At 50.1% G+C, this 23,731-nt stretch overlaps 2 protein-coding genes and 1 long non-coding RNA gene across 3 annotated transcripts in view; 2 read left to right on the top strand and 1 right to left on the bottom strand.

The window, feature by feature from the left end:
* ATP1A4 (ATPase Na+/K+ transporting subunit alpha 4) overlaps positions 1–10,012 on the top strand; it is a 30,801-nt gene extending 20,789 nt beyond the window's left edge. The window contains 7 exon segments of the mRNA XM_073805631.1: positions 1,618–1,772; positions 1,929–2,052; positions 3,316–3,461; positions 6,247–6,374; positions 6,468–6,569; positions 9,161–9,252; positions 9,536–10,012. Of these exon segments, the coding sequence (XP_073661732.1) occupies positions 1,618–1,772; positions 1,929–2,052; positions 3,316–3,461; positions 6,247–6,374; positions 6,468–6,569; positions 9,161–9,252; positions 9,536–9,564 (776 nt within the window). The 3' untranslated portion in view covers positions 9,565–10,012.
* Positions 1–23,731, bottom strand: part of LOC141278836 (uncharacterized) — a 62,359-nt gene that overhangs the window by 33,494 nt on the left and 5,134 nt on the right. The gene's annotated exons all lie outside the window — the stretch shown is intronic.
* CASQ1 (calsequestrin 1) lies at positions 13,592–22,913 on the top strand. The gene is made up of 11 exons (XM_033856503.2): positions 13,592–14,021; positions 15,753–15,837; positions 16,596–16,696; positions 16,924–17,035; positions 17,371–17,444; positions 17,792–17,922; positions 19,272–19,317; positions 19,731–19,785; positions 20,020–20,120; positions 20,906–20,980; positions 22,209–22,913. The coding sequence occupies exons 1-11, from the start codon at positions 13,743–13,745 to the stop codon at positions 22,347–22,349; spliced, it is 1,200 nt and encodes a 399-aa protein (XP_033712394.1). The 5' UTR covers positions 13,592–13,742; the 3' UTR covers positions 22,350–22,913.

The following is a 23,731-nucleotide window of genomic DNA, read 5'->3' as shown; positions in this document are numbered from 1 at the left end:
TACTTAGCACATCACTCTCTGGAGCCCTTATGAGACTGGAGGAAAGTCCAGATTTTCTAGGGAGCGTGGGGCTCCAATGCAGCATAGCAGTGTTTTTCTTCTCCCACGGGGATTCAAGTGGGTCTACAGGAAGTTTCAGGGTGTAGCTATACCGTGAGGCTACTCTGTACTCCACAACCTCAGGAGGACTTTCTAGCAACCTGTTGTCTGAATGATGTTGACATATCAAGATCAGCGGGAACCTGATCTATGCATTGACTGCATGAGCTAAATTAAGCCCCTCTTTCCCAGAGACAATACCCACTGGCGTGCAGGAGAACCCCAGAATTCTGCTTCCCAGGCTCCCTGCTTTCTGATTTCTTCCAGGAGCTATGTTATTAAAATCTATGACAATCCACATAATAGTAATAGTTAACATTTTATTTAGACCTTGTATGATCCTCAGTATTTCATACCCACTCAATTCAATAAACTTTCTGAGTATCGACTAGGTACCAGGCATTATTCTTGATGCTGGGGATACTATAATTGGAAATCAAAACACACATCCCTGCCCTCGTGTAATTTAATTTCCAGTGGAGACAGACAGACATAAAGTAAACTGAACAGTATAATAAAAGAAGACAAGTGCAATGGAAAATAATAAGTAAAGCAGGGAGTGGAGGGAGGGACGACAATATTAGAAAAGGTTGTCAGGGAAGGACTCAAGCCATCTTGCAAGGCAGGAGGAATGAAGGTGAGGGGTGCCCAGGATCACAAGCTGGTTATGGCAGAAAATGGAATTGGAACCCAAGCCCAGGCTCTTTCCACTTCGGACTTTTATTTAAATTGAAGTATAGTTGATTTACAATGTTGTGTTGGTTTCTGGTGTATAACAAAGTGATTCAGATACAGATAGATAGATACATACGTATATATATATGCACATATATATACATATATATTCTTTTTCATATTCTTTTCACATTATAGTATTACAAGATATTGAATATAGTTTTCTTTGCTATACAGTAGGACCTTGTTGTTTATCTATTTTACATACAGTAGTTTGTAACTGCTAATCCCAACCTCCTAATTTATCTCTTCCCTGCCTCCCCCTTTTCCCCTTTGGTAACCCTAAATTTGTTTTCTATGTCTGTGAGTCTGTTTCTGTTTTGTAAATAAGTTTATTTGTGTCATATTTTAGATTCCACATATAAGCAATATCATATGATATTTGTCTTTCTCTGTCTGACTTACTTCACGTAGTATGATAACCTCTAGGTCCATCCATGTTACTGTGAATCAGCCTTCATCTTCTAATGGCTTTTATATCGGCATTCTCACACATCTCTAAGTATTAACAGGCCCCACCCTGCTTAATTTTCAGAGATCAGATGATCGTAGCCATGTTGAACCCAAGAACAAAGAGTATACAGATATGGCTCGTTAATAAATCACGGCTCTAGTTACTAGTCACACAATTTAGAAACAACACTGGGGCTGCCAAGGCCTAAGACCTTCGGACCCTTTCGTGGACTGTGACACTGCTTTGTAGTGGTCTCTCTGTCCAGGAGCTGATTTGTGGGAGGTGTGAACTCTCTGTGCTTCTCACAGAAGGTTGACCATCCTCCCCAGGCCGCCTAATCTTTGACAACCTGAAGAAATCCATCGCCTACACCCTGACCAGCAACATCCCCGAGATCACCCCCTTCCTGCTGTTCATCATCCTTGGTATCCCCCTGCCTCTGGGCACCATAACCATCCTCTGCATTGACCTGGGCACTGACATGGTGAGGACTAAGCTGGAATCCAGCTCGTGGAACTCCTGTGAAACAGACTGAGGAGTAGGAAAAATCTATGTCCAGGGAGAGGGGCAGAGCTCGAGTTACTTCTGAGTTTCCTTCTGAACTGTGTGTTCCCTGTCACTTCCACCCTCCATCCTCCAGGTCCCTGCTATCTCCTTGGCTTATAAGTCGGCCTAAAGTGACATCATGAAGAGGGCTGCACGGAATCCAAAGACTGATAAGCTGGTGAATGACCGTCTCACTGGTGTGGCCTACGGACAGATTGGTGCGGCCAGAGGAATGAGGGGTGAAGGGAGCGGGGAGCGGCTGCAACGGCGTGGCCACTGGACCAATCTTGGCTTGGAAGTCAGGGAGATATTTTCTTAACAACAAACTGTGCTGGGCCCTGGGACACAAAAGAACATTGATCTCTGATCTGCCCTTGACTTAAGAGTCTAGTCAAAAAGGAGCAAAAGTACATAAAATGATGGCAAGTTGTTCTCCAAGTGCCAAATGAGTATAGATAGGACATACTGCAGGAGTACAAAGCAAGAGGACTCACCAATCTTGAGGACAGTTGGAGAGGCCTTATGGAGGAAACAGGACTTAAACTTGGTGCTGGAAGATAGGGCTTAGACTAGTAAATGGATGGTCCGGTGTGGGGGACCAGAGGATACCTGATTGTTGAAGAGTGAATAAACCAGTTCGGTGGAGCGCTTATTCCTGATAAAGAAGTAGTGGAAAATGAGGCTGTGGACACAGGTAGCATTTATAGCGGGGCCAGCCTTGAAAGACATTTGAGAGCCATTAGAGGTCTTTGTTCTTGAGTTGCTAGATACAATAGGGGTACAGGAAAGAGATGGGGACAGAGGAGACAATCCTAATATCTAAAGATGGAAACACATAGAAAAAAAGCACAGATTTAGGAGCCATACCTATGTTTGAATCCCAATTTCACGACCTGTATGACCCTAGACAATGACTGAGTCTTTTTCGTACTTCAGTTTTCCTACTTATGAAATGTAAATGATAGTTCAGAATTGTTGTAAGAATCAATGTCCACCAGTACCTACACAGTGCACAGATCTGTGGTCAGTAGGCAAACATTAACGTCAGCCATAGCCGTGGTCCAGGCATGAGGGGATGGAGGTTTTGACCAAGGGAGAGGCAAGGGGCAGATGGGAGAGATGCGAGGGGATGAGAGGACTTGATGAGTGTCCTGGTGTCAGAGAGAAGGGACAGGGTGGAGTCCAGCACTCACTCAGCTGGGAGAGGGAACATATCCCCTCTAAGGTCCTTTCCAGTTTTAAGCTTATATGATAAAAAGATGACTCTAGATTACAGCTTAGAAAGAAATGTCAGAGTTTGGAGACAAGTCCTACAGAGATTGTGGGATCAGATCATTAATGGCATGAATCTTCAGCAATACACCTCAGACACACATCAACCCTGCTAGAAGCAAGCCCCAGGCAGCACCCCTTCCATGATCTGCCTTCTGAGCTCCTTCTCTGAATCAGGTTCCCCTGACCTGTGACTCTATCACTCACAGGGATGATCCAGGCTCTGGCAGGATTCTTCACCTACTTTGTGATCTTGGCTGAGAATGGTTCTAAACCTACTGATCTGCTGGGCATCCGCATCAGCTGGGAAAATCGATACCTCAATGACCTGGAGGACAGCTACGGACAACAGTGGGTGAGTAAAAGGTAGGGTAGTAGATTGTGACCGGTAAGAGTGAAGAAGTAATGAGAAAGAGCGAGTGTAGCAAGTTTTTGCAGAGTAGGAGAATGGAGGCACCAGGCAGACAGAGATGGTCCTCATCTCCAGTCCTACAGGAGCTTTCTAACATTTGTCCTCAATCTCCAATCGCATCAGCAAATATTCTTCTCTTTGTTTACGATGACTTCATTTCCATTAATTCCTACTGTCTGTTGTCTGTCCTTATCTTCCTGGGTCTTTTTGGCTTCCTCGGACCTGGAAGTCTACTTTGTCAATCAACTTTTGGGGGCTGATTTCTGGTTTTCCAGGTTCTAATCATCATTGTCCCAGAAATGAGTGCTTCCACTTCCTCCTGTTATGCTCCTTTTCCAAGGGTAGTCAAAGGGTATGATTTTAAATCTGAAAATGTATTTTCTTTGTATATCTCTTCCTTGTTCTTCTAAACTTTTTAAACTTAGAGGATGCGTCTCTGTATTAGTCATTCCTAACACCCAAGATGAATAAGGTCCAAACTGAAGCCCTCCAACCAACAATATTTGCTTAAGAATTTTAGTGAGTATGCCTGTTTGCATCTGTGAACACTCCCATCCCAATTTCTAAGACAGTGGGAGATGTGACACCAATTTTTGCTAGAATCATAGGACCACAGAGTTCACACAGTCTACAGAGGACATTATGGTCTACTGGAAAGATTTAGTGACTTGCTTAAAGTCCCACAATGAATCCCTATAACAGTTGGACTAGAAATCTGGACTGATTCCTGGCCGGCACTTTCCCACTTCACCATGATGTCTCCAAACCAAGCTAACTGCAGGTCTCTCAAAGGTATGTTAAAATCGGGCCTGTTGGAACATTGCCCCTCATACACAGTAGGCTTCCACTATCTGAGCCTCATGAGACCAACAGATGTCGATGTTCCCAGCTACCAACACTGCTCCAGGGTCCAAAGATGCCTAGAGTCCTCATTGCTATGTACCTTGTCAACATCTCCTCAGTCCTCAGATCAAGCCCCTTGTTAGTTTTATATCTTGATACCATCTCCCTGCTACCAAGATGAAGTTTGACACATGTTTATTTACAATAAGTTAAAGATAATTAATTTGAATTAACGTCAAATTACATCAGTGACGTCTTGAGATATTGCAAAACGGGTTGAGAACAATTGACCTGCGGAATAAATGCCATAAAGGCAAGGTCTCTGCCTCTTCCATTGCTGTAATCTTCAGATAATCGCGTATAGAGCTGCCCACCCAGGGAGTACCCTACATACTGCTAGATAGCTCCTTATCTTCTAAATACCTCTAGCAGTAATTCCATTGATCACCATTCTTTCATTCATTCATTCAGCAAGTATTTGTTGAGCATCTTCTATGCACCAGGTACTATTTTGCCCCTGGAATATAGTAGTGAACAAAAATGGCCAAGTTACTGCTCTCATGGAGCTTATATTCTAGTTAGGGGCACAGCGTGGGAGGGGAGAAAGATAATAGCCAAATATATAACATACTGGGTCCATGGATTTTAAGTCCAAGTCCAAGAAGTGTTGGAATTGGGATACTAGAGTAGGTGAGATGGAAAGATAAAGACAGTGATCAGAGAGAAAAGAGGTGCTTGAAATTAAAATCACAGAAAAATTGTGGCTATTGGAAAAGACAATGTCTGGAGTTTAACCATGGAAGTAAGCAGCCGGGTGGGGAGTAGAGGATACAGTTGGAGGAGAAGATTAAGACTGTGAGACCATGGTACGGGAAGGATCATCAACATGGATATTTAAATCTCCAAATCCGAGGACACAGCAGTTAGAGTGATGGTGAGTCAGGAGCTAAAATTTTCAAGTGATGATGGGAGTGGCTCAGTTTTGGTAGCTGGCTGCAGGGGATAGTGGTGGTATGATCTGATGCACAGAAATGTGCTGACAGGTCTCATTCTAACTTCAATGCTTGGCTCATCGATTTCCAGCCTTTGTTTTCTAATTGTTTAGGGCTCTATATTTCCCTCCAAGTACAACATTGACCACATCCCATGAGGTTCTATCTGTAGTATCTCATTATTGTTTAGTCCTACATATTTTCAAATTCTTTATTCGACCTACAAGTTATTTATAAACATGCTGTTTTATTTCTTTTTAAATGGGCTTTTTCTCCAGTCGAATTTAGATGCTCCTCTCCTGTGTTTCCATAGCCTTCTGTGATCTCCCTCTTGTAACCTACCTACTGTGCTGACATAGCATATTTATCTTCCCCACTGGACTCTAAGTTCCTTCTGTGTAAAATGTGAATGAAAGAATGAACAAATGGATGAGTGAATGCCTCCCCATCTGGTACCACTCTTCGGGTATCCCGTTCCCCTCTGCATGCAGATTCCCCTCTGGCCCCATCTTCCTTACCTTTTTCCTCTGACCCTGTTTTCCTCTTGAAGTCCAGCTTCTTCTCTTACACCACCCTTCTTCTTAGTAAATATTTATTGAGCCATAGTACCTGCCACTCACTGAACGAAGCATGGGGAGAGGAGACACAGAGATAAGTAAGACAAGGTGCTTGCCCTTGAGGGGCTCTCAGACAGGGAAGACAAACATATAAACAACTCACAATTACAACATGGAAAGTGCTAAGACAGAGATACACGTGAAGGGCTGCAGGAATCTAAATAGGGGACCTATGTCAGCCTTGGGGTCCGGGGAGGCAGGAAAAGGAAGAGGCCTTTGAGGCATATTTGAATCCCTCCTGACACTGACGGCTCCCCTCTGCCCACCCTCCCCCAGACCTATGAACAGCGCAAGGTGTTGGAGTTCACGTGCCACACGGCCTTCTTTGCCAGCACCGTGGTCGTGCAGTGGGCTGACCTCAGCTGCAAGACCTGCAGAAACTCTGTCTTCCCGCAGGGCATGATGTGAGCACCGTCCACCGGCCCCAACACTCCCCCGAACTGCACCCCTAACTCTCCCTCCCGACCTCCAACACACCCTTAAACATTTCCTCTCAGAAACAAGATCCTAATATTTGGGATCCTGGAGGAGACGTTCCTGGCTGCTTTTCTGTCCTACACTCCAGGCATGGACGTGGCCCTGTGAATGTACCCACTCAAGTGAGTAAGGGGAGGGGTGCAAGGCGGGGCGTCTCTGGGCACAGGGAGAGCACATGCGAGGAGGCGTGTTTGAGCGGGGAAGTCAAGAGGGGAGCAGGCTCCACTCAGTGATGTAGAGAGAACTGTCTGTGCTCCCACAGCGCATCCTATCTGGGGAGGAATTAGGGACTGTACCAAATGATCGCAACCCACTAGACATGCAAACTTAGCAGATTTGCCAGTGCTTAACAGAGTGGTACCTTTTCTATGATAATGTGTGGTATAGCTGTCCCAGGCTACACACTGCTTGGAGCTGGTGTAATCATAAAACAGCCTCATCTATGCATGGCTAACTCTGCTGTACTTCTGTAAATCCGTTTTAATGTGCATATAGGTGGGTGGGCATACTGAAATTCTTACTGTCTGGTACCTTGTTTGGTTCAAGTCCCAAGTTTTTGTTTCTTTGTTTTTTACATTAGTATATGCTTGTGAAACTTTTCCATGTAACATTTTTATAAAGAAGAAAGCAAAACTCCCATTTCATTCCCACTCCTCCCCAACCCTGCATTGGTAACCTCTATTAATAATTTAGTGTGTAGTCTTCCAACTGATTTTCTATGTGTTTACACACTTTGCTCACCTTTCTGTCCCTTGGAGTGTTTTACACAATGCTTTGTATTCTGTAGCTGCTCAATTAATGTTTAATAAAAGACATTGGCACTGCCCTTAGATACTGACAATTCAGGTTTGAATTTTGGCTGTACTGTGTATTATTCTATGACCTTGGACAAGCTGGTAACCTCTCTGAGCCTCAGCTTCAACTGCAAAGTCTCGATAACACACACCTGGCAGACTGTTCTGATTATTACAGGTAGAAATGCATATAATACATGAAGCCTGGCATTTGGGTCCCGGCGGGCACTTTGTTAATAGTAGCTCAGTTGTTGCCGCTATTAATGTCAACATATGAGAGTAAACATGGCTGAGCATTAACTGTGCTCCCAAACACTCTTGTACATACCTTGACCATAAAACTCATCACCTAATACTGTGATTATTTGTGTGTTTATCCAACCTCTTTTCCCTGATTGCTTGAGCTTCTTGAGATCAAAGACCATCACGTCATCATTTTTATTTCCCCAGGACCTAGCACATACACAGAGTAGACATGATAATTGTTGTTGAATGAATGCATGACTGTATGTGTGTAACTGTTTATATTGGTTGAGGGGTGTCTGTGCGTGTGTGTAATGAACCATGGCCTAGGCCTGCCCTGTCCAATATGGTAGCCACCATCCTTACGCAACTACTGAGCTCTTGAAATATGGCTAGTGAGACTGAGACACTGAATTTATCATTTTAGTTAACTGAATGTTAAAAACTAAGCCAATGTCAAATATTTTTCAATTAAATACAACTTTATGGTTTTGGTTAGACTACATTTTCCTTTAACCACTGAAAATTTAGTGTCTGACTTGAGATACACTGTCAGTGTAAAATGCTCACTGGATTTCGAGGACTCGGGATAAAAAGAAGAATGTAAAATAACTCATTAATTATGTTTATATTGATTACATGTTGAAGCAATAATATTTTGGATATTTGGGGTTAAATAAAACATTAAAATTAATTGCACTTGTTTCTTTTTACTTATTTTCATGTAGCTAATAGAAAATATTAACTATCATATGTGGCTCACAGTATATTTCTTTTTTTTTTTTAGAAATGTATTTATTTTATTTATTTATTTTTGGCTGTGTTGGGTCTTCGTTGCTGGGCGCGGGCTTTCTCTAGTTGCAGTGAGCGGGGGCTACTCTCCGTTGCGGTGCATGGGCTTCTCATTGCGGTGGCTTCTCTTGTTGCGGAGCACAGGCTCTAGGCACGTGGGCTTCAGCAGTTGTGGCACGTGGGCTCAGTAGTTGTGGCACGCGGGCTCTAGAGCGCAGGCTCAGTAGTTGTGGCGCACGGGCTTAGTTGCTCCACGGCATGTGGGACCCTCCCGGACCAGGGCTCGAACCCGTGTCCCCTGCATTGGCAGGTGGATTCTTAACCACTGAGCCACCAGGGAAGCCCTCACAGTATATTTCTGTCGGACAATGCTGCTCTAAGCCATCTCTCTATCATCCAAGGGACAAATGTGGTCCTGATTCAACCCCTCCCCAGAGTCCATCTTCCTGGTCTATAGAAGAGATTCAGGAAGAAAAAGATTTCACCATCTTTGCAATATGGAAGAGTGTATATATTCCCTGGCAAGATCTACCCCACATCTAGTCTCAGACCCATCCTGCTTGGAGTTTGTGTCTGCAAGGTCTAGAGAACCCAGAAAGCAAAGGAAGTCTCCCTCAGCGACTCCACAAAAGCTGGTAGACAATCTCTGTGAACACTGCATGTACCTCTAATATGGCATTTATCCCTTTCTGTTCTCACTGGCTTTTTATGCTGCCGTCTTGGGCCCCTCCACCCTCACTCCCCAGGCTCTGACCTCCTCAAAGATAGGGATCAACCTCCCACACAACAAATGAAATACTCGATTCCCAGGCACTGTTCTCTGCACCTGCCTTTCACTGGCCCCTCTATCTCCGCCCCTGCTGACCAGCTTTTGCTCTCTTCAGGATAACCTGGTGGCTCTGTGCCACTCCCTACAGCGTCTTCATCTTTGTCTATGATGAAATCAGAAAACTCATCATCTATCGTCACCCTGGCGGTGAGGCTCCCCTGCACCCTGGCCTGAGAGTCTGCCAGCGTCCTGAGCAGCTGCCCCACTCCCCCTGGTTCCTCCAGGCCCACTGCCCTTCTCCCCAGCTCACTGCCCAGCCTGTGCTGTGCCTGGACCCTGCCCTCTAGTCCTTGACCCCAGCACGCGGCTCCTTCCAACCCTCAGGGCCCTGCCTTCCACCGTCAAGCCTCCCACCTTGTCCTGGCTCACCCTTCTGTTTGTCTCCCCTTGAGGCCTTCCCCAGTTCACTCTGGTCTCTTCTCTTCCACAGGCTGGCTGGAGAAGGAGACCTACTACTAAACTCAACAGAGGAAGATCTTCACATGACATCAGGGTGTCCTGAGCGCCAGGTGGGGGAGGGTTGCGGTAATGAGTTTGGGAAAACTGAGAGTGCACATCAGTTGGGACAGGGAGATGCCAGGAGGAAGAACTTTGGATGAGAGAGACAGGTGATCCTAGGGCTGGGTTGAGGGCACCATGGATAGGAGACGAGGTGGCTTGAGGGGAGCCCAGCCTGCATCTGACTGGAGTCCAGCAGGGGGCTCAGTAGCCAGTCAAGAGAGTAAATGTTGGGCTTCCCTGGTGGCGCAGTGGTTGGGAGTCTGCCTGCCGATGCAGGGGACACGGGTTCGTGCCCCGGTCCGGGAAGATCCCACATGCCGCGGAGCGGCTGGGTCCGTGAGCCATGGCCGCTGAGCCTGCGCCTCTGGAGGCTGTGCTGCACAACGGGAGAGGCCACAACAGTGAGACGCCCGCGTAACACACACACACACAAAAAAGAGTAAATGTTTGCAACAGCCCTTAGCTCCTGGATGTGTCGCATCTGATTTTTGGAGATTGGGGGTTACTGTGATGCTCTCTCCCTAGATCTTCATGGGAGCCAGGCAGGGGAGGTCTTTCAGGGACCAGAGTCGAGGCTGGGAAGGGATCAGAATCAAGCGTCCTTGCCCCTTGAGGGCTACCCCCTCAAAGTCACTCTCCAACCCGACAGAGAGCAAGGACAGGACAAGTCCTGGGATCAGAGAAACAGAGGAGGTGAGAGAGGAGCGGGGGAGCCACACGTTACAGAGGGACCACAGTGCCCACTCAGTTCCTCAGATCAACTCACAGACTCATAGACTTTTCGTGCTAGACCTTATTTTATCATGAAGAACCTGAGCTCCAGAGAGGTTAAATGACTTGGAAGGGGCCACGTGGTGAGTGGTGAATGTGGGGCCGCTGCCCTGCCTCCGAGGAAGGGACTGGTGTTCCCGTAGCCCCAGTCATTAGGGCATCTCGACCCCATCCCAGCCCTCAGCTGTTTTCTCTGGCCTAACCTTGAAATAGAGGCTGGAACAACGCTGAATGGATCCCTGTAGCCTTTACTCTAGGCAAAGCACCTGCCCCCTCATGCCCCAGCTCCACACAGGTGAGAGACGTTCCCCAAAGCCTGGCCTCCAAGCCTGGGCCCAGCACTCGCTGTGTCTCAGGCACGTGAGGAGTCCCCGCGAGCCTTTCTCTCCTGCCCACCCTTGGCGGCAGCTCTTCCTTCCTCTTCACCCACTCGCTGGCTTTTGCTCTGTGAGCTGGTCCACTTTACCCTGTGGATCGGTTCACTCTCAGGCTTCTTTTAGAGGAGAGGGTTGGCTGTGCCGAACAGCATACAGAGAGACAGAAATGCTGAGAAAAGCTGGTGGCAGTCGTAGACTGTCACCAAAAACAAAGCACATGTGTTAAGTGACCGCACATTCTGTCTGGCGGTAGACAAAGGCCTTACTCACACCATCCATTAGTCCATACAACAAATACATTCTTACCACCCCGCCCGGTTTTATAGATGAGGACACCAAGGTCTGTCTGATTGCAGAGCTTGTGCCCTCAACCACTTTTCAGGCTAGTCTTATGATGAAGGCGGGGCCAAAAATATACCAATGCAAAAGAAAAACAGGATAGTGATAGAGGAAGGGCCGTGGACGAGTCTGGAGGATGAGAGGCCATGGACTAGCAAAGGGAAGGCTGTCGTAAGGTACACCAGCCCCTCTCCCCCTACATCGGGCCCTCCTCAGAGGTCTCACTCCCACCTGCTCCCCTCCCTCCTCCAACACAAGGTCTCCTAGGGACAGGGCTGTATCAGTCTGGGGTCCTTCCCCGATGCTGACAGGGCTGAACCAGAGCCCAGAAGACGGAGGGGCCAGGCTGTGTGTGAGTGAGGTGGGGTGGGGGAGCATGGAGGGGCCAGCTCCTCGAGTTTCAGTAGCAGGAGCTTTGGGTGTCTGGTGGGTTAAAAATACAGAGGCCCCAAATTAGGGTCATTTGATATCGGTGGCTGAGCCTCAAGGCAGGGGCCTAGAGGGAAGGATTTGAATAGAAAGTATAGAGCAAAGTATGGGAGAGGAGGACAGGGAGGAGGGGAGGGGTGCAGCTGCTGGAAGGGATCCGGGTGGCTCTGGAGAGCCAGGGCCAAGGAGAGGAAGGAGGATGGGATGAAACAGCCTGGTAGCTGCAGAAGCAGAGAGGGAATGGGGCAGGCCTGGGTCACCATTTCGTCCCATCTCACACCCTGGGGGTACGAGAGGTCAGATTCAGGATGGAACGAGTCTAAGGTCCCAATGTCTCTGTCCCAGTGGTTCCCCCTCCTCCAGAGCGCAGCAGAAGGAGAAGTTGGGGCTGGACGTCATCTAGGTCACATACGTCCGGGCGGGTCCACCTGTCTCTCCTGCTGTCTTTGCTCTGGTCACGGGGCTGTGGGCACGTTGGTCGCTCTCTTGAGATGGGTTCTGAGGTCTCTCCAGCTCCACCATGCCCCGCCTAGCTACCTCTGGCCTCTCCTGTGCCAACGACAGCTGTCTCTCTTGGACCCACTCCCGCCACGTTCTTGAGATTTTCCCTGGCCTTCCTTGCTTAGCCGTGTAAGTTCTGCCCTGTGGGAGTGCGGAAAGGTCACTCCTCTAACATAACTTCATGGTGCAAAACACCCGCTGTGCCTCCAACATCGGAGACACCTCAGGGTGGGCGTGGGGGCTTTGATCTAGCCTCTCTCTGGTCTCCCTCGTGCCCCTGCTTACCTGTGCATGAGCCCTGGAGGGCCGTGAAGAGGGTCCTTGAAGGTACCCAGAGCTAAGCCCATCCACTCCGCCCTCACCCCCAAGCTGGGATCCGGGAATTTAGAGCCCCTCTGCACCAGCTCTGCTTTGCACAGAATTAAGCAGCATCCTTGGTTCAGGGCACAGGGCCCCACCTCTTCATGTTTCCCAGTGTTATTTTTTTTCCCTACCGTTGATACCTGATCCTTTTTGTCTTGTCAAAGACGTAGGAATGAATAGTCACAGTTCGCTCTCCTTGGAATCATTCAGCCAGGGGAATCCTCCTTCCCACTGTGCCCTAGAAAACCAGTCCCGTAGGATCAGAGTAGAGAGTACAAGCAGGAGGCAGCAGCCGAACGACTTTCTCCTTCTCCTCTCGTGTCTGTGGGCAGAGAAGCCCCAGATCCGCATCTCCAAGGACTCCAAGGGCCAGCACTTCACGCCCCACGCCCCGTCCTTCCTCTGCATACTCCAGTCAGGAGTGTTGAGTGAAGCAAAGGAAACTGGCTGGAGCTGAGCCAGGGCGCCAGTCCTGGACTCGGCTCCATCTTTTATTCAGAGAATGACCTCATCCTTGGTCTTGGTTCTTTAAAGGGAAGTGCAGGGGGTCTCTTTCCTGCAGCCTGGATTGCATTTGTACTCCCCCCCCCTCCACCCGGCTTCCTCCACGGGATCAAAGAAACAGACTTGACCTAGAGGAGAGTCCCAGGTTTTAGGACTTAGAGGCAATACCACATTTGCCCCCCTTTTTACAAATGGACGACAAATTTAACCTCTGACCCAGAATACCTCCGCCTCTGCGGGCCCCATTTCCCTCTCTCTGAGTACCCTTGCCCTCACTCCACTCTCCCTGATTACCCCCAAGCCTCCCCTCCCCCAGCCCCAGTTTCATTTACCTCCGACTCATCTGGTCTTATTTTTAGCTCCAGCTTTTTCCTTTCTTAATATGGCGATGAGCTCCTAGGCTGGTGTGGGGACAGGGGCCGAGGAGCCCTGGACGTTGGGGGGGAGGGGCAGGGGAGGAGGCTCTGGGAGCCTGGGTGAGAGGTGTTGGAAGTAGGAGGATCCCGGCCCTCACGGGGCCGTCCTGGCCTCAGGAGGTTATCCGTCTCTCCTGCCAATCCTGGAGACATATTTAGACGGGACCAGGTGGGGGCCGAGGGGTGCCAACCTCAAGGGCAGCTCCGGTTCCCTCCCCGCCCCCTGCTCCTCGCCCTCCCCCTGACCCTGTTTCTCTTGGCTCTGTCGGCAGTTTCTCCAGGACCTATAGCAGTGTCCTCCGTCCACTGCTCTGGGCCTTTCCCCACCCCACCCCCACCGTGAGCCCCTAACTCAGGATTTGGGACCCAGGGGCCCCTCCCTACCCCAGCTAACCTCTTCTGGACCAGGAGAGCCGACCCAGATCCCACTACCTCCATGAGTGCTGCAGACAGGATGGGGGCCAGAGCTGTGCCCGGCCTGCGGCTGGCACTGCTGTTACTGCTGGTGCTAGGGACACTCGAGTCAGGGGTGCAGAGGCAAGACGGGCTGGACTTCCCCGAGTATGATGGTGTGGACCGTGTGGTCAATGTCAACGCAAAGAACTACAAGAATGTGTTCAAGAAGTACGAGGTGCTGGCACTGCTCTACCACGAACCCCCCGAGGACGACAAGGCCTCACAAAGACAGTTTGAAATGGAGGAGCTGATCCTGGAGGTGAGTGGCGGGCTCCGCAGGCCTGCAGAGCAGCCCAGTCCCTCTCTGCACCCCTCTATCCTGCAACTCCACGTAGATCTTTAAGAGTGGGATCTGGGCGTGAGGGGCAGGGCAGCAGGACCCTGTCTCGACCAACAGGACCAACAGGACCCAAGCGGCGTATGACCTTAGCCAGAGAGAAACAGAGATTCAGGAACCCCCAAAGTACCACCGTAGCCAGGCAATTTTAGGAGGGAGGGGGGTGCTGTAGGGGGGAATCTCTCCTCCATGCTAGAGGAGGGTGGTAGTACCAGGTTTGGCTAAGACTGAGGTGACCCTGGAAGGGGGGCAAAAAAGGAAAAGAGGTTCTTCAGGGGAAGGTGAAGAACTGCAGTACACCCCCAAATCTACTTTCCTAACCAAAACGTACCCTCTCTCCATACACTTTAGGGGCTGCACCCCAAAGAGATCCAAACTGAGTATAAATTTAAACGTTATTGACATTTTGCTTGCATGTCATTGATTTAATGGCTAAAGGTTTAATAGAGCCCACCGTGCCTCCCACTGGCCTCTCAGTCCCCTCCCCCTGCCATCTGCCCCTACTGGATCAAGCTGGGCACCCCGATTGGAAAATTCTTGTGTTTGGAGGAGGCTTCACCATGCCTTCCCCAACTCGTCTTCGTGGGAAGATTCTCCTCACCCCCAAGCTGACCTGGGGCGCAAAGGAGAGAGAGAGCCTATGGTGACAAGAAAAAAGCCCATGTTTGGGGATGACCGGGAAATGTGGTCACACAGCCCTCCAGGAGCCGGGCTGTGCTGCAGTCTCCTTGTCCAAGCTGCTGCAGCCCCTCCTCTAGTCTGGCAGGACGGAGAGGCCCCAGCTTGCCCAGAGCTTGGAGTATTTCAGGGCAAGACACCAGGACGGTAGGTTCTCATTTCTGTGTGCCCCTGCCGGGTGCCGGAACCCGCCGCCTGATTAACGAGCGGAGTATTTTTATCCTCAGTGCCGAGCATCCCTGGCCATCCACCTGTCCCAGCCTCCTGAGAGTCCGAGCGCCCCGAGTCTGTGTTAGGTGGGGTAGAGCTGCAAACCACGCCCAAGGCAGAGTGCATCAGGGTTGAGAGCCCCGCTGGGAGACCCATGAGGACAGGGACCTAGGGTGTGACTCTCCACAGCCTAAGGACAGCTTGAAGTAGAGAGCGAAAGGGAAAGTCCCACCCCATTGAGGAAAACAGGGCCTATTTCATCTCTAATCTCTTTGTCAGTCTCTCTGCCTCGAGGGTGACCAGAGCCCCACGCCCCCCACCCTCTTGCCCTCCAAAATTCTCCCCACTGGGACTCACTCAGAAGAATCCCAGGGACGTGTAACATCACCCCCACGCTGAGCGTGGTCTTTGATCAGTATGGAGTACAGGGCTCAGCTCCGAAGGAGGAAAGAGCCTCAGTCATCCTGAAGCTAGACCCCTCAGCATCCCTAAGGAACCTGGAAGTACATGCGCAGTGCCTTAAAGGTCAACAGAATAAGCACGCTGTAAATGAGCAATAGCTGCTCAGGAGTTAAAATTGGACCACAGACCAAAAGGGTGGAGGGGGGCGTGGTAGGGAAAGTGGAGATGTCCTGCATCCTAGCACAGTGTCAAGGTGAACTCATATTCCCTGCATCCCAAATGACCCAGCTCGCAAGCATGAGATCGGGAATAGTGGTTACTAAGAATTCCAGAGGCTGATTTTAACCCTAACTCTCCCTTCAGTTAGCAGCCCAAGTCCTAGAAGACAAGGGTGTTGGCTTCGGGATGGTGGACTCCGAGAAGGACACGGCTGTAGCCAAGAAACTAGGTAAGGGAGAGGTGGGAGGAGCAGGGAGGGGAAGGTGACCAGTGAGAAAATACTGAAATTTGGAGGGTTATGGCTGGGGGTTCCAGCCTCTCCTTTATTCCTTATAGAGACCCATGCTCAAATCCCAGAAAGAGGTGAAGATGGCCTTATTTATACCTACCTAAAAATAGGGGCTAAGTTCTGGAGGAAAGGGGAAATCAGGGAACACAAGTGGGGCTGGAGAGACCTCTGCAAACTCCTCTTCCAACCCCTCCCCCTCCAGAGCCGCGGGCTGGGTATTGCAGCACCAGCCACCAGGGGGCAGCACAGGCCTGAGACTGGACTCCGGATGTGGATGGGGGAGGGGTGGCCAGTAGTGAAGTCATCTGGTCAGTAATAGCTGAAGGTTAAAGTGCTGGACTGGGAATCAGCAACTAGAGTCCTCAGAGGAGGTAAGAGGAAGATCTGTCTCTGCTTATGGCAGGCAGAGAAAGGGGGGAGACATCTTGCTAGGACCTATATCTCCCTGCGTCCTCCCCTAGCGTTCCCACCTGACCCCAGCTTCCCCCTGGAGAGCCCCTGGGGCCAGACTAGCCACCTAGGCTAAATCCAGGGGCACAGACACCGGGGATGGAGGGGCTGAGAGGCAGTGGAGGTGCGCTGGGCAGGTGAAGGATGTGTGGTCTAGTGGGATTACGGAATGGGCTGCAACCCTGGATTTGGACCCTTGGACCTGTGGGAAGGTTGCAATCATGGCACACCTCTGGCTCACTCCCTAGGACTAACTGAAGAGGACAGCATTTACGTATTCAAGGGAGATGAAGTCATTGAGTATGACGGCGAGTTTTCTGCTGACACCCTGGTGGAGTTTCTGCTTGATGTGAGGACTCCGCTGGACCTAATGGCCTTGCTTTAAGACCTCACGCCCTTCCGACCAACTGCAGCCTCACACACACACACACACACACACACACACACACACACACACACACGCAACAGAGCCCCTTCCTCCCCGTTTCCCAGCCCACTTTTCCCTGATCCCTCTCCTTGCCTCTACCACTGAGTTCAGAAACTCACTCTCTTCCTTCAATGTCCTTGTTCTTCCAGGTCCTAGAGGACCCTGTGGAATTTATTGAGGGTGAACGAGAGCTGCAGGCATTTGAGAATATCGAAGATGAGAACAAACTCATTGGCTACTTCAAGAGCAAAGACTCAGAGCGTGGGTAACCCTCAGACTCCACGGTCCCCTCCGCTGGTCCCCAACTTCACCTGTCCTCCTACATCCCCACTTCACCCAGCACTGGCTCTTGCCATGGTGGGTCCATCGATTGACTGCTCTGATCTCCCTGCACTCTGCGGGTTTCACAGACAGGCACCAAGGCATTCCCCTTCCCCCCACCCCACCACTGTATGTAACCACTCTCAGAGGTCTAGAGGGGGTGGGTCTCAGAATGAACCCCACCTGCCGAAGAAGAATTGGGGAGAGACAGAGGGGGGATGGTTCCCTGGCAGACCCTGGCTCCCCCAGAGACTGACTCTGCATTCCCCCCTCAGATTACAAAGCCTACGAGGACGCAGCGGAGGAGTTTCATCCCTACATCCCCTTCTTCGCCACCTTCGACAGCAAGGTTCTCCCCCCTGCTGCTGCATTGGGTCTCCCTCACTCCCCTCAGCTGCCCTCCAGCCCCCTCTCCCAGAATCAATGGGGGACCTCCTCCCCCACTACACACCAGTACTCCCCAACTCCACCCCACCTCGGGCCTCCCCCATCCCACAGATTTTAAATTATCTAACCCACCCCTCTCTCATCTTCAACCAAAGCCCAGAGAAGTTAAGACACGTGTCCAGTGTCACAGAGGCAGTGACAAGGGCCCAGGTTGTCTCACTCCCTGCCTGACATCTGCTCCCCCATAATACTTCCTCTCACCATGACCCCGTGTCCCCTGCCCCACTCCCCCATCCCCTCCCCCAAAAGGTGGCAAAGAAGCTGACCCTGAAGCTGAACGAGATCGATTTCTACGAGGCCTTCATGGAAGAGCCTGTGACCATCCCGGACAAGCCCAATAGCGAAGAGGAGATTGTCAGCTTCGTGGAGGAGCACAGGAGGTGGGGAGCAGGGGCAACCCTCTGAGCAGGGTAGGCTCCTCCCCAGGCTAGAACACGGGTCTGTGAGATGGGCTAGGGGGATCTCAGCCAGCCAGGAGGCAGGTCTCTCCTAGAGATGAATACACTTCTGGTATCAGTTCTTATTGATACACTGACCATTTTGCACAATATTTTGCACCCCAGCACTTAGCCCAGAGCCCGGAGCACACACAGAAGGTGCTCCATAAGTGTGTACGGTTCATTGTGATGTTGACTGAGACCAGGGTTGAGGGCCTGTGGTCTGCCAGGAACTCCCAGGTGCTCTCTCTCTTATTGTACTTAATCCTTTTAACAACCTCAGTTAAAAAGAGTCCACGAGGGCTTCCCTGGTGGCGCGGTGGTTGCGAGTCCACCTGCCGATGAAGGGGACACGGGTTCGTGCCGCGGTCTGGGAAGATCCCACATGCCGCGGAGCGGCTGGGCTCGTGAGCCATGGCCGCTGAGCCTGCGCGTCCGGAGCCTGTGCTCCGCAACGGGAGAGGCCCGCGTACCGCAAAAAAAAAAAAAAAAAAAAAAAAAAAAAAAAGTCCACGAGTAGTGTCAGAACTGGATTCTCATCCAGATCTGGCCTGTGTTCTTTCTCATACATTACCTACACCAGTGGTTCTCAACAGGGGTGGAGGGAGTGGCGAGGTAGGGGGAGGATGTTGTCTTCCAGCGGGTATTTGGCAATGGCTGGAGACACTGTGGTTGGAGAGAGAGCTACTGGTATTTAGTGGGGAGAGGCCGGGGATGCTGCTAAACAGCCTACAGTGCCCAGGACAGCCCTCCCGCAATGAAGAATTATCTGGCCCCAAATGTCACTAGTGCTGAGGTTGAGAAACCCCGGCCTACATTCACACATGATTCTCTTCCTTCACAGTACTCCACAACTGGAAATACCCGTTCATCAGTGTAAACACTACTTCTCTCACTCTCTCCCACCCGATTATGGTCCGCTTCATCAGGGCAGGAATATGTCTGCCTCGTCCAACTCTGTCTACACAGCACCTAGCACAGCATTTAGAACGTCTGCAACACTCAGTGTTATTGAATGAATGAATGAGTGAATGAACACCCAGATGTCCAGTTCTTTCTCCCGAAAGTCTCTCTTCCAGTCCCCTTGCCCACCCTCCTCTCTCCTACCTGCTTTAACCATGCAGTTATCTGGGCCTGGTGCCCAGAGCTTAGACTCTGACAGATGGCTTTGTTCAGGGCTGCAAGCTGTCTATGCCCTAGGCATGACCCTGTGGCAGCCTCTGCTGTGGGGACCCTCTGGAGCCAAGGGTGTCCTTCTTGCCCACTGAGTAGTGACTTTCTTTCTCTTCTAGATCAACCCTGAGGAAACTGAAGCCTGAGAGTATGTATGAGACCTGGGTGAGTGCCCCGGATGGGGCCCAGGCCCTCGCAGGAGCATGGGAAAACTCAAGTCCTAGAAACATCCAACCCTGCTGCTCCTCATGTCTTGCTTATAGGAAAGACAGTGTACCAGCAAAGGTGGAGGGTTTCTGTTCTGAGAACATGTCAGGAGTTGGGGGACACACATAACTTGATGACGATGACAAGGGAGGAGCTCTAAGCTCTGGGGCTGAAGGGTTTGCCAGCGGAGGTGTGGGGACCCTGGGGTGGAAGGGGGCAGCGTACTTGGAAAAGGCTCACCACCACAAGAATACACCTGCTCCAGAAGCTGGATTTCCACAAAAGTTAGGTCCAAGGTAGATCTAGGGCCTGTTCTGGGCTCTCTAACTTCAGTGAGTATAGCTAAGGTCTCCCCTCCCTGCCCCCCACAGGAGGACGATCTGGATGGAATCCATATTGTGGCCTTTGCAGAGGAAACTGATCCTGGTGAGGGAGGAATACTGGATTGGATTTGGGGCGGGGGCGGGGGCACTGGTGAGAGAGGGAGATGGGGTATTTATCAGAGCATAGGCTTTTAACACATAAGACAGGTTTTTTTAGAGCACAGTTTACAAGCAGCCTGGGGCTAGACATGCGGAGTTGTGGGAGGCGGGAAAAGAGAGCTGGACTCCTGTTTCCTCTGTGCCCCACCGTGCACTTATCACCTGTGTTCCCTCCAAGATGGCTATGAGTTCTTAGAGATTCTCAAGGCTGTGGCCCAAGATAACACTGAAAATCCTGACCTGAGCATCATCTGGATTGACCCTGATGACTTCCCCCTGGTAAGAGATATCACTCAGGCACTGCTATTCAAGGCAGGGCACATCTCAAGGGGGAGCCTGTTTCAGAGTTCCTCTCCCCATCTCCTAGTGGAGGATCCTGTCGCATGCTCAGGGGCACCGAGCGCATCCTGAGAAAGGGGAACCAGGATGACGCGAAGTGTGGGAACAACAGGATTCCCAGAGCAGAGGCTGAGCAGAGAGCTCATGTGCCCAGGCTCCTTCTAGAGAAATCCAGAGTTTGGGGGAGCAGAAGGGCGCATTAACCCTGCATGTGGGTGTCCACAACCACAGAATCAAAGCACAGAGATTCCATGTCTCAGGGCACGGCTCTGTTCCCAGCTGAATCCCCAACACCTAACACTCTTCGTTGAAAGAGGAACTAGATGAACACACAGAAATGTGAGGACCGTTGGCAATTACAGACTAGAACTACTTTAGTTTAGAGATACAGAAACTGAGGTCCAGGGAGAAGTGATTGCCCAAAGTCACAAGGCCAATCAGTAGCAGATCCAGGAGCAGAACAAGGTTTCCTATCAAGTTTTCCGCGGAAAGGAGGGACCAATGTCCCCAGCTGACCCTCTTGATACTTTCCTTTGGGGATATCTACCCTTTAACTGCTTAGTTCTACCCATTCCCTTCAGGCACTATAGCTGGACCTATCCACCAATCTACCGTGGGTTCACTGTCCTCTCTCTACCCATGGCTGACCCTCACACTCACACTCACCCTCCTGGACTCAGGTGTTCCTAGCCTCCATTAAGTTGCCATATGTGCTCTCTCCACAGCTGGTTCCATACTGGGAGAAGACGTTTAACATCGACCTGTCAGCCCCACAGATAGGAGTCGTCAATGTTACTGATGTGAGTTTCCTTCCCTCATCCCCGGTTGACCCCCAACTCTCCTTCCCAACATAGCTAGTCCTCCTCTGCTCTGCTAACTAGGAATTGAGCCCTCCCCAGAGGAGTTAGACATGCCCAGTCTAATGGCTGGGAAGAGGGAGAGATTCCTGCCCTGAACACACCCCTGCCTCTACCTGTTGGAACTGACTGCTCGTCCTTCAAGGCCCAGTTCAAATCCTCTCTTCTCCATGAAGTCTTTCCAGATCTCCCATTTGGAATTGTTCCCTCCTTGGCACTCCCAGAGCCCATTTGGCATTGAGAACATGACTTTTATATGGCTATTCATGTATCATGTCTGTCTCTTCCAGTAGACTTTGAGCTTTTTGAGAGCAGAAATCTTCTCATTCACACACAGGTAGATGCTTCAAAGATATTTGTTGAGTTGAATAAGTCACAGCCTGCTTTCATATAATTCTCAGTCTAACTGAGGAGGTAGGTATTCCGTTAACTACCAGGCCAAATCTGATAAACTCTATAATAGAGATACGAAGAAAACACCAGGAAGACAGAGAAATCAAAGTGACTTCTGCTTGAGAATCAGAGAGGGTTTAAAAGGAGTAGAGTTTAAAGTGGAGATTGTTGTAAATCAACTATACCTCAATTTTAAAATATAAAAAATTAATTAAATCTAAACAATTAAAAAAATTAAAACACACTGGAGATTGTACCATGTATAAGAGTTCTACAAGTGCAAATTATATGAGTCATTTCCGAACTGATGGAAAAAGTTAGTGCAAAAGGTCAAAAAGTAGGAAAATGAATATCAGATTTGGGAAAAGGCAAGTCGTTTCTTATGGCTTGAGAGTCTAGAGATCTCTGAGGATGGTGCTAGAAAAGCAGGTATTGGAAAGTCTTGAAAGCTAAAGAGTTGCTGACTTTATTCTCCAGGCCATGAAGAACCACCAGTGGTTTTGCATTAAGGGCATGATAGAGAGGTCTGTTTTAGGAAGCTCAGCATGGCAAGAGCTTGTAAGAAAGACTGAAGGGAGAAGGTCTATTTGCTGATCCAGCCATTCTTTCTACTCCCACTGTCACTATTCCACCCTAGACCCCCACCTGGACAGTTTTCCTGCCCACTGACAAGATGAAGAGAAGGGACAGAGGATGTACAGAGTCCAGTGAGTGGGAGGACAGGTCTAAAGACCTGAATCGGGCTTAGTTCTGACGCCTTGTCTGTGCCATGTCCTAGGCGGACAGCGTATGGATGGAGATGGATGATGAAGAGGACCTGCCTTCTGCTGAGGAGCTGGAGGACTGGCTGGAGGATGTACTGGAGGGCGAGATCAACACAGAGGATGATGATGACGATGACGACGACGATGATGACTAGTTGCTGTGGCAGCCATCTCCTAGCCCCACCTGCTGTCCTCCTGCCCCCTCCTCCTTCCCTGTCCTTCCCTGAGCTCCTCCAGGGACACTAGGTCATTCTCTGCCATGGGGCCCACTGGGGTCTCTATGCTGCATGCTGAGATTCAAGGAGCTACTTTTCCCTACACACCAGCCCAGCTATCCCATCTGACTTCTGTTTCCAGTCCCACCATGTCCCTGTATCGATTATTTGTTTCTTCCATCACTCCCTACATGCTTTCTTGTGACTTCCCTCTTGCCGTATCTATGGGCCCCTATCTCTCTTCTGCTCCCTCCAGCTGGGCACACTCTTCCCCCACTCTCTCAAGTCCTCTATCCTTCTGACTGTCCTATCCCTGGCCAGGGGGACGGGAGGGTACTGTGTTTGGAGCTATATCTTAGCAATCTCTTGTTAATGTACTTGGGTCAAATGAGAGACCTCAATAAACGACCTGGGGCAACATGAACAAGTGTCTGCTGATGAGGTCTCACCCCTATGGCAGGAGGGAGGCAGCCAGAGGATGGGGATTTAAGGTGTGGGTACCTTGTTAGGGGACTGTGATAGCAGGGGGGTGGGGCTCCTCCCTCTAGGCAGTTATCCCAGAGAAGCTTGGATTATTTATCTGCTGCAAGTCAAAAAGGCTTTTCTGAACACATGGTGTTTGTCCAGCACTGCTGTCAGGCTTTGGGAGAACAGAGAGTGCTGGGCCTGTCCCTGCTCTCGAGCTGATTAGCCTCACTGGGAAGTCAAGACAAGCACACTAAAGAACTGAAGAAAAATACAAAGCAATATGTAATTAAGCGATTATGTGCTGCTTGATAGCACCCCCCCTTGCCGCTCTTATTTGAATGGCAAGACTGAGCCCAAAAAACACTTCCTCGGTGCGGCCTTCCCAAAGGTGGCCCCTCCTGCAGCTCCCTCCTCTGGGCTCCCACTGCACTCTCTCTGTCCACCTCTATTCTAGTACTAGCTCTTCATTTACATGTCTGTCTTCCCCACCAGACTGTGAGCCCCTTGAAGGCAGGACCCCAGGCTTTTTCTCTGTGTCCACAGGGCCTGGCACACCAAAAGTAGTCCCTAATAAATGTTTGTTAAAAGAAGGAACAAATGAATACAATGGCCTCAGAAGAGAGAGATGAGAGTGGGCTTTGACGGCTTCATAAAGGAAGTGAGCATTTTCTAGGCCTTAAATGAATAGTGGGATTTGATTAGGGCAAAGGAGTTGGGGAGGAGACATTTCAAGTAGTGAAAACATCAAAAGCACTGCCAGAATGCGTGTGCCATGTTGGGGCACAGAGGAGACCAAGGAGACAAGAAGAGAGGTTCAAGTGGTGGCCACGAGGTTGGGTGGGCATCCGGGGCTA

This window comes from Tursiops truncatus, chromosome 1 (assembly GCF_011762595.2).
Source record: "Tursiops truncatus isolate mTurTru1 chromosome 1, mTurTru1.mat.Y, whole genome shotgun sequence".
Lineage (NCBI taxonomy): Eukaryota > Metazoa > Chordata > Mammalia > Artiodactyla > Delphinidae > Tursiops > Tursiops truncatus.
This window is presented reverse-complemented; position numbering and strand designations above follow the sequence as displayed.

Coding starts and splice junctions, on each gene's coding strand:
- CASQ1 (XM_033856503.2), top strand. CDS start 13,743: ATGAGTGCTGCAGACAGGATGGGGGCCAGAGCTGTGCCCGGCCTGCGG. Junction 17,445..17,791: donor TCGCCACCTTCGACAGCAAG/GTTCTCCCCCCT, acceptor CTCCCCCAAAAG/GTGGCAAAGAAGCTGACCCT. Junction 20,121..20,905: donor ACCCTGATGACTTCCCCCTG/GTAAGAGATATC, acceptor CTCTCTCCACAG/CTGGTTCCATACTGGGAGAA.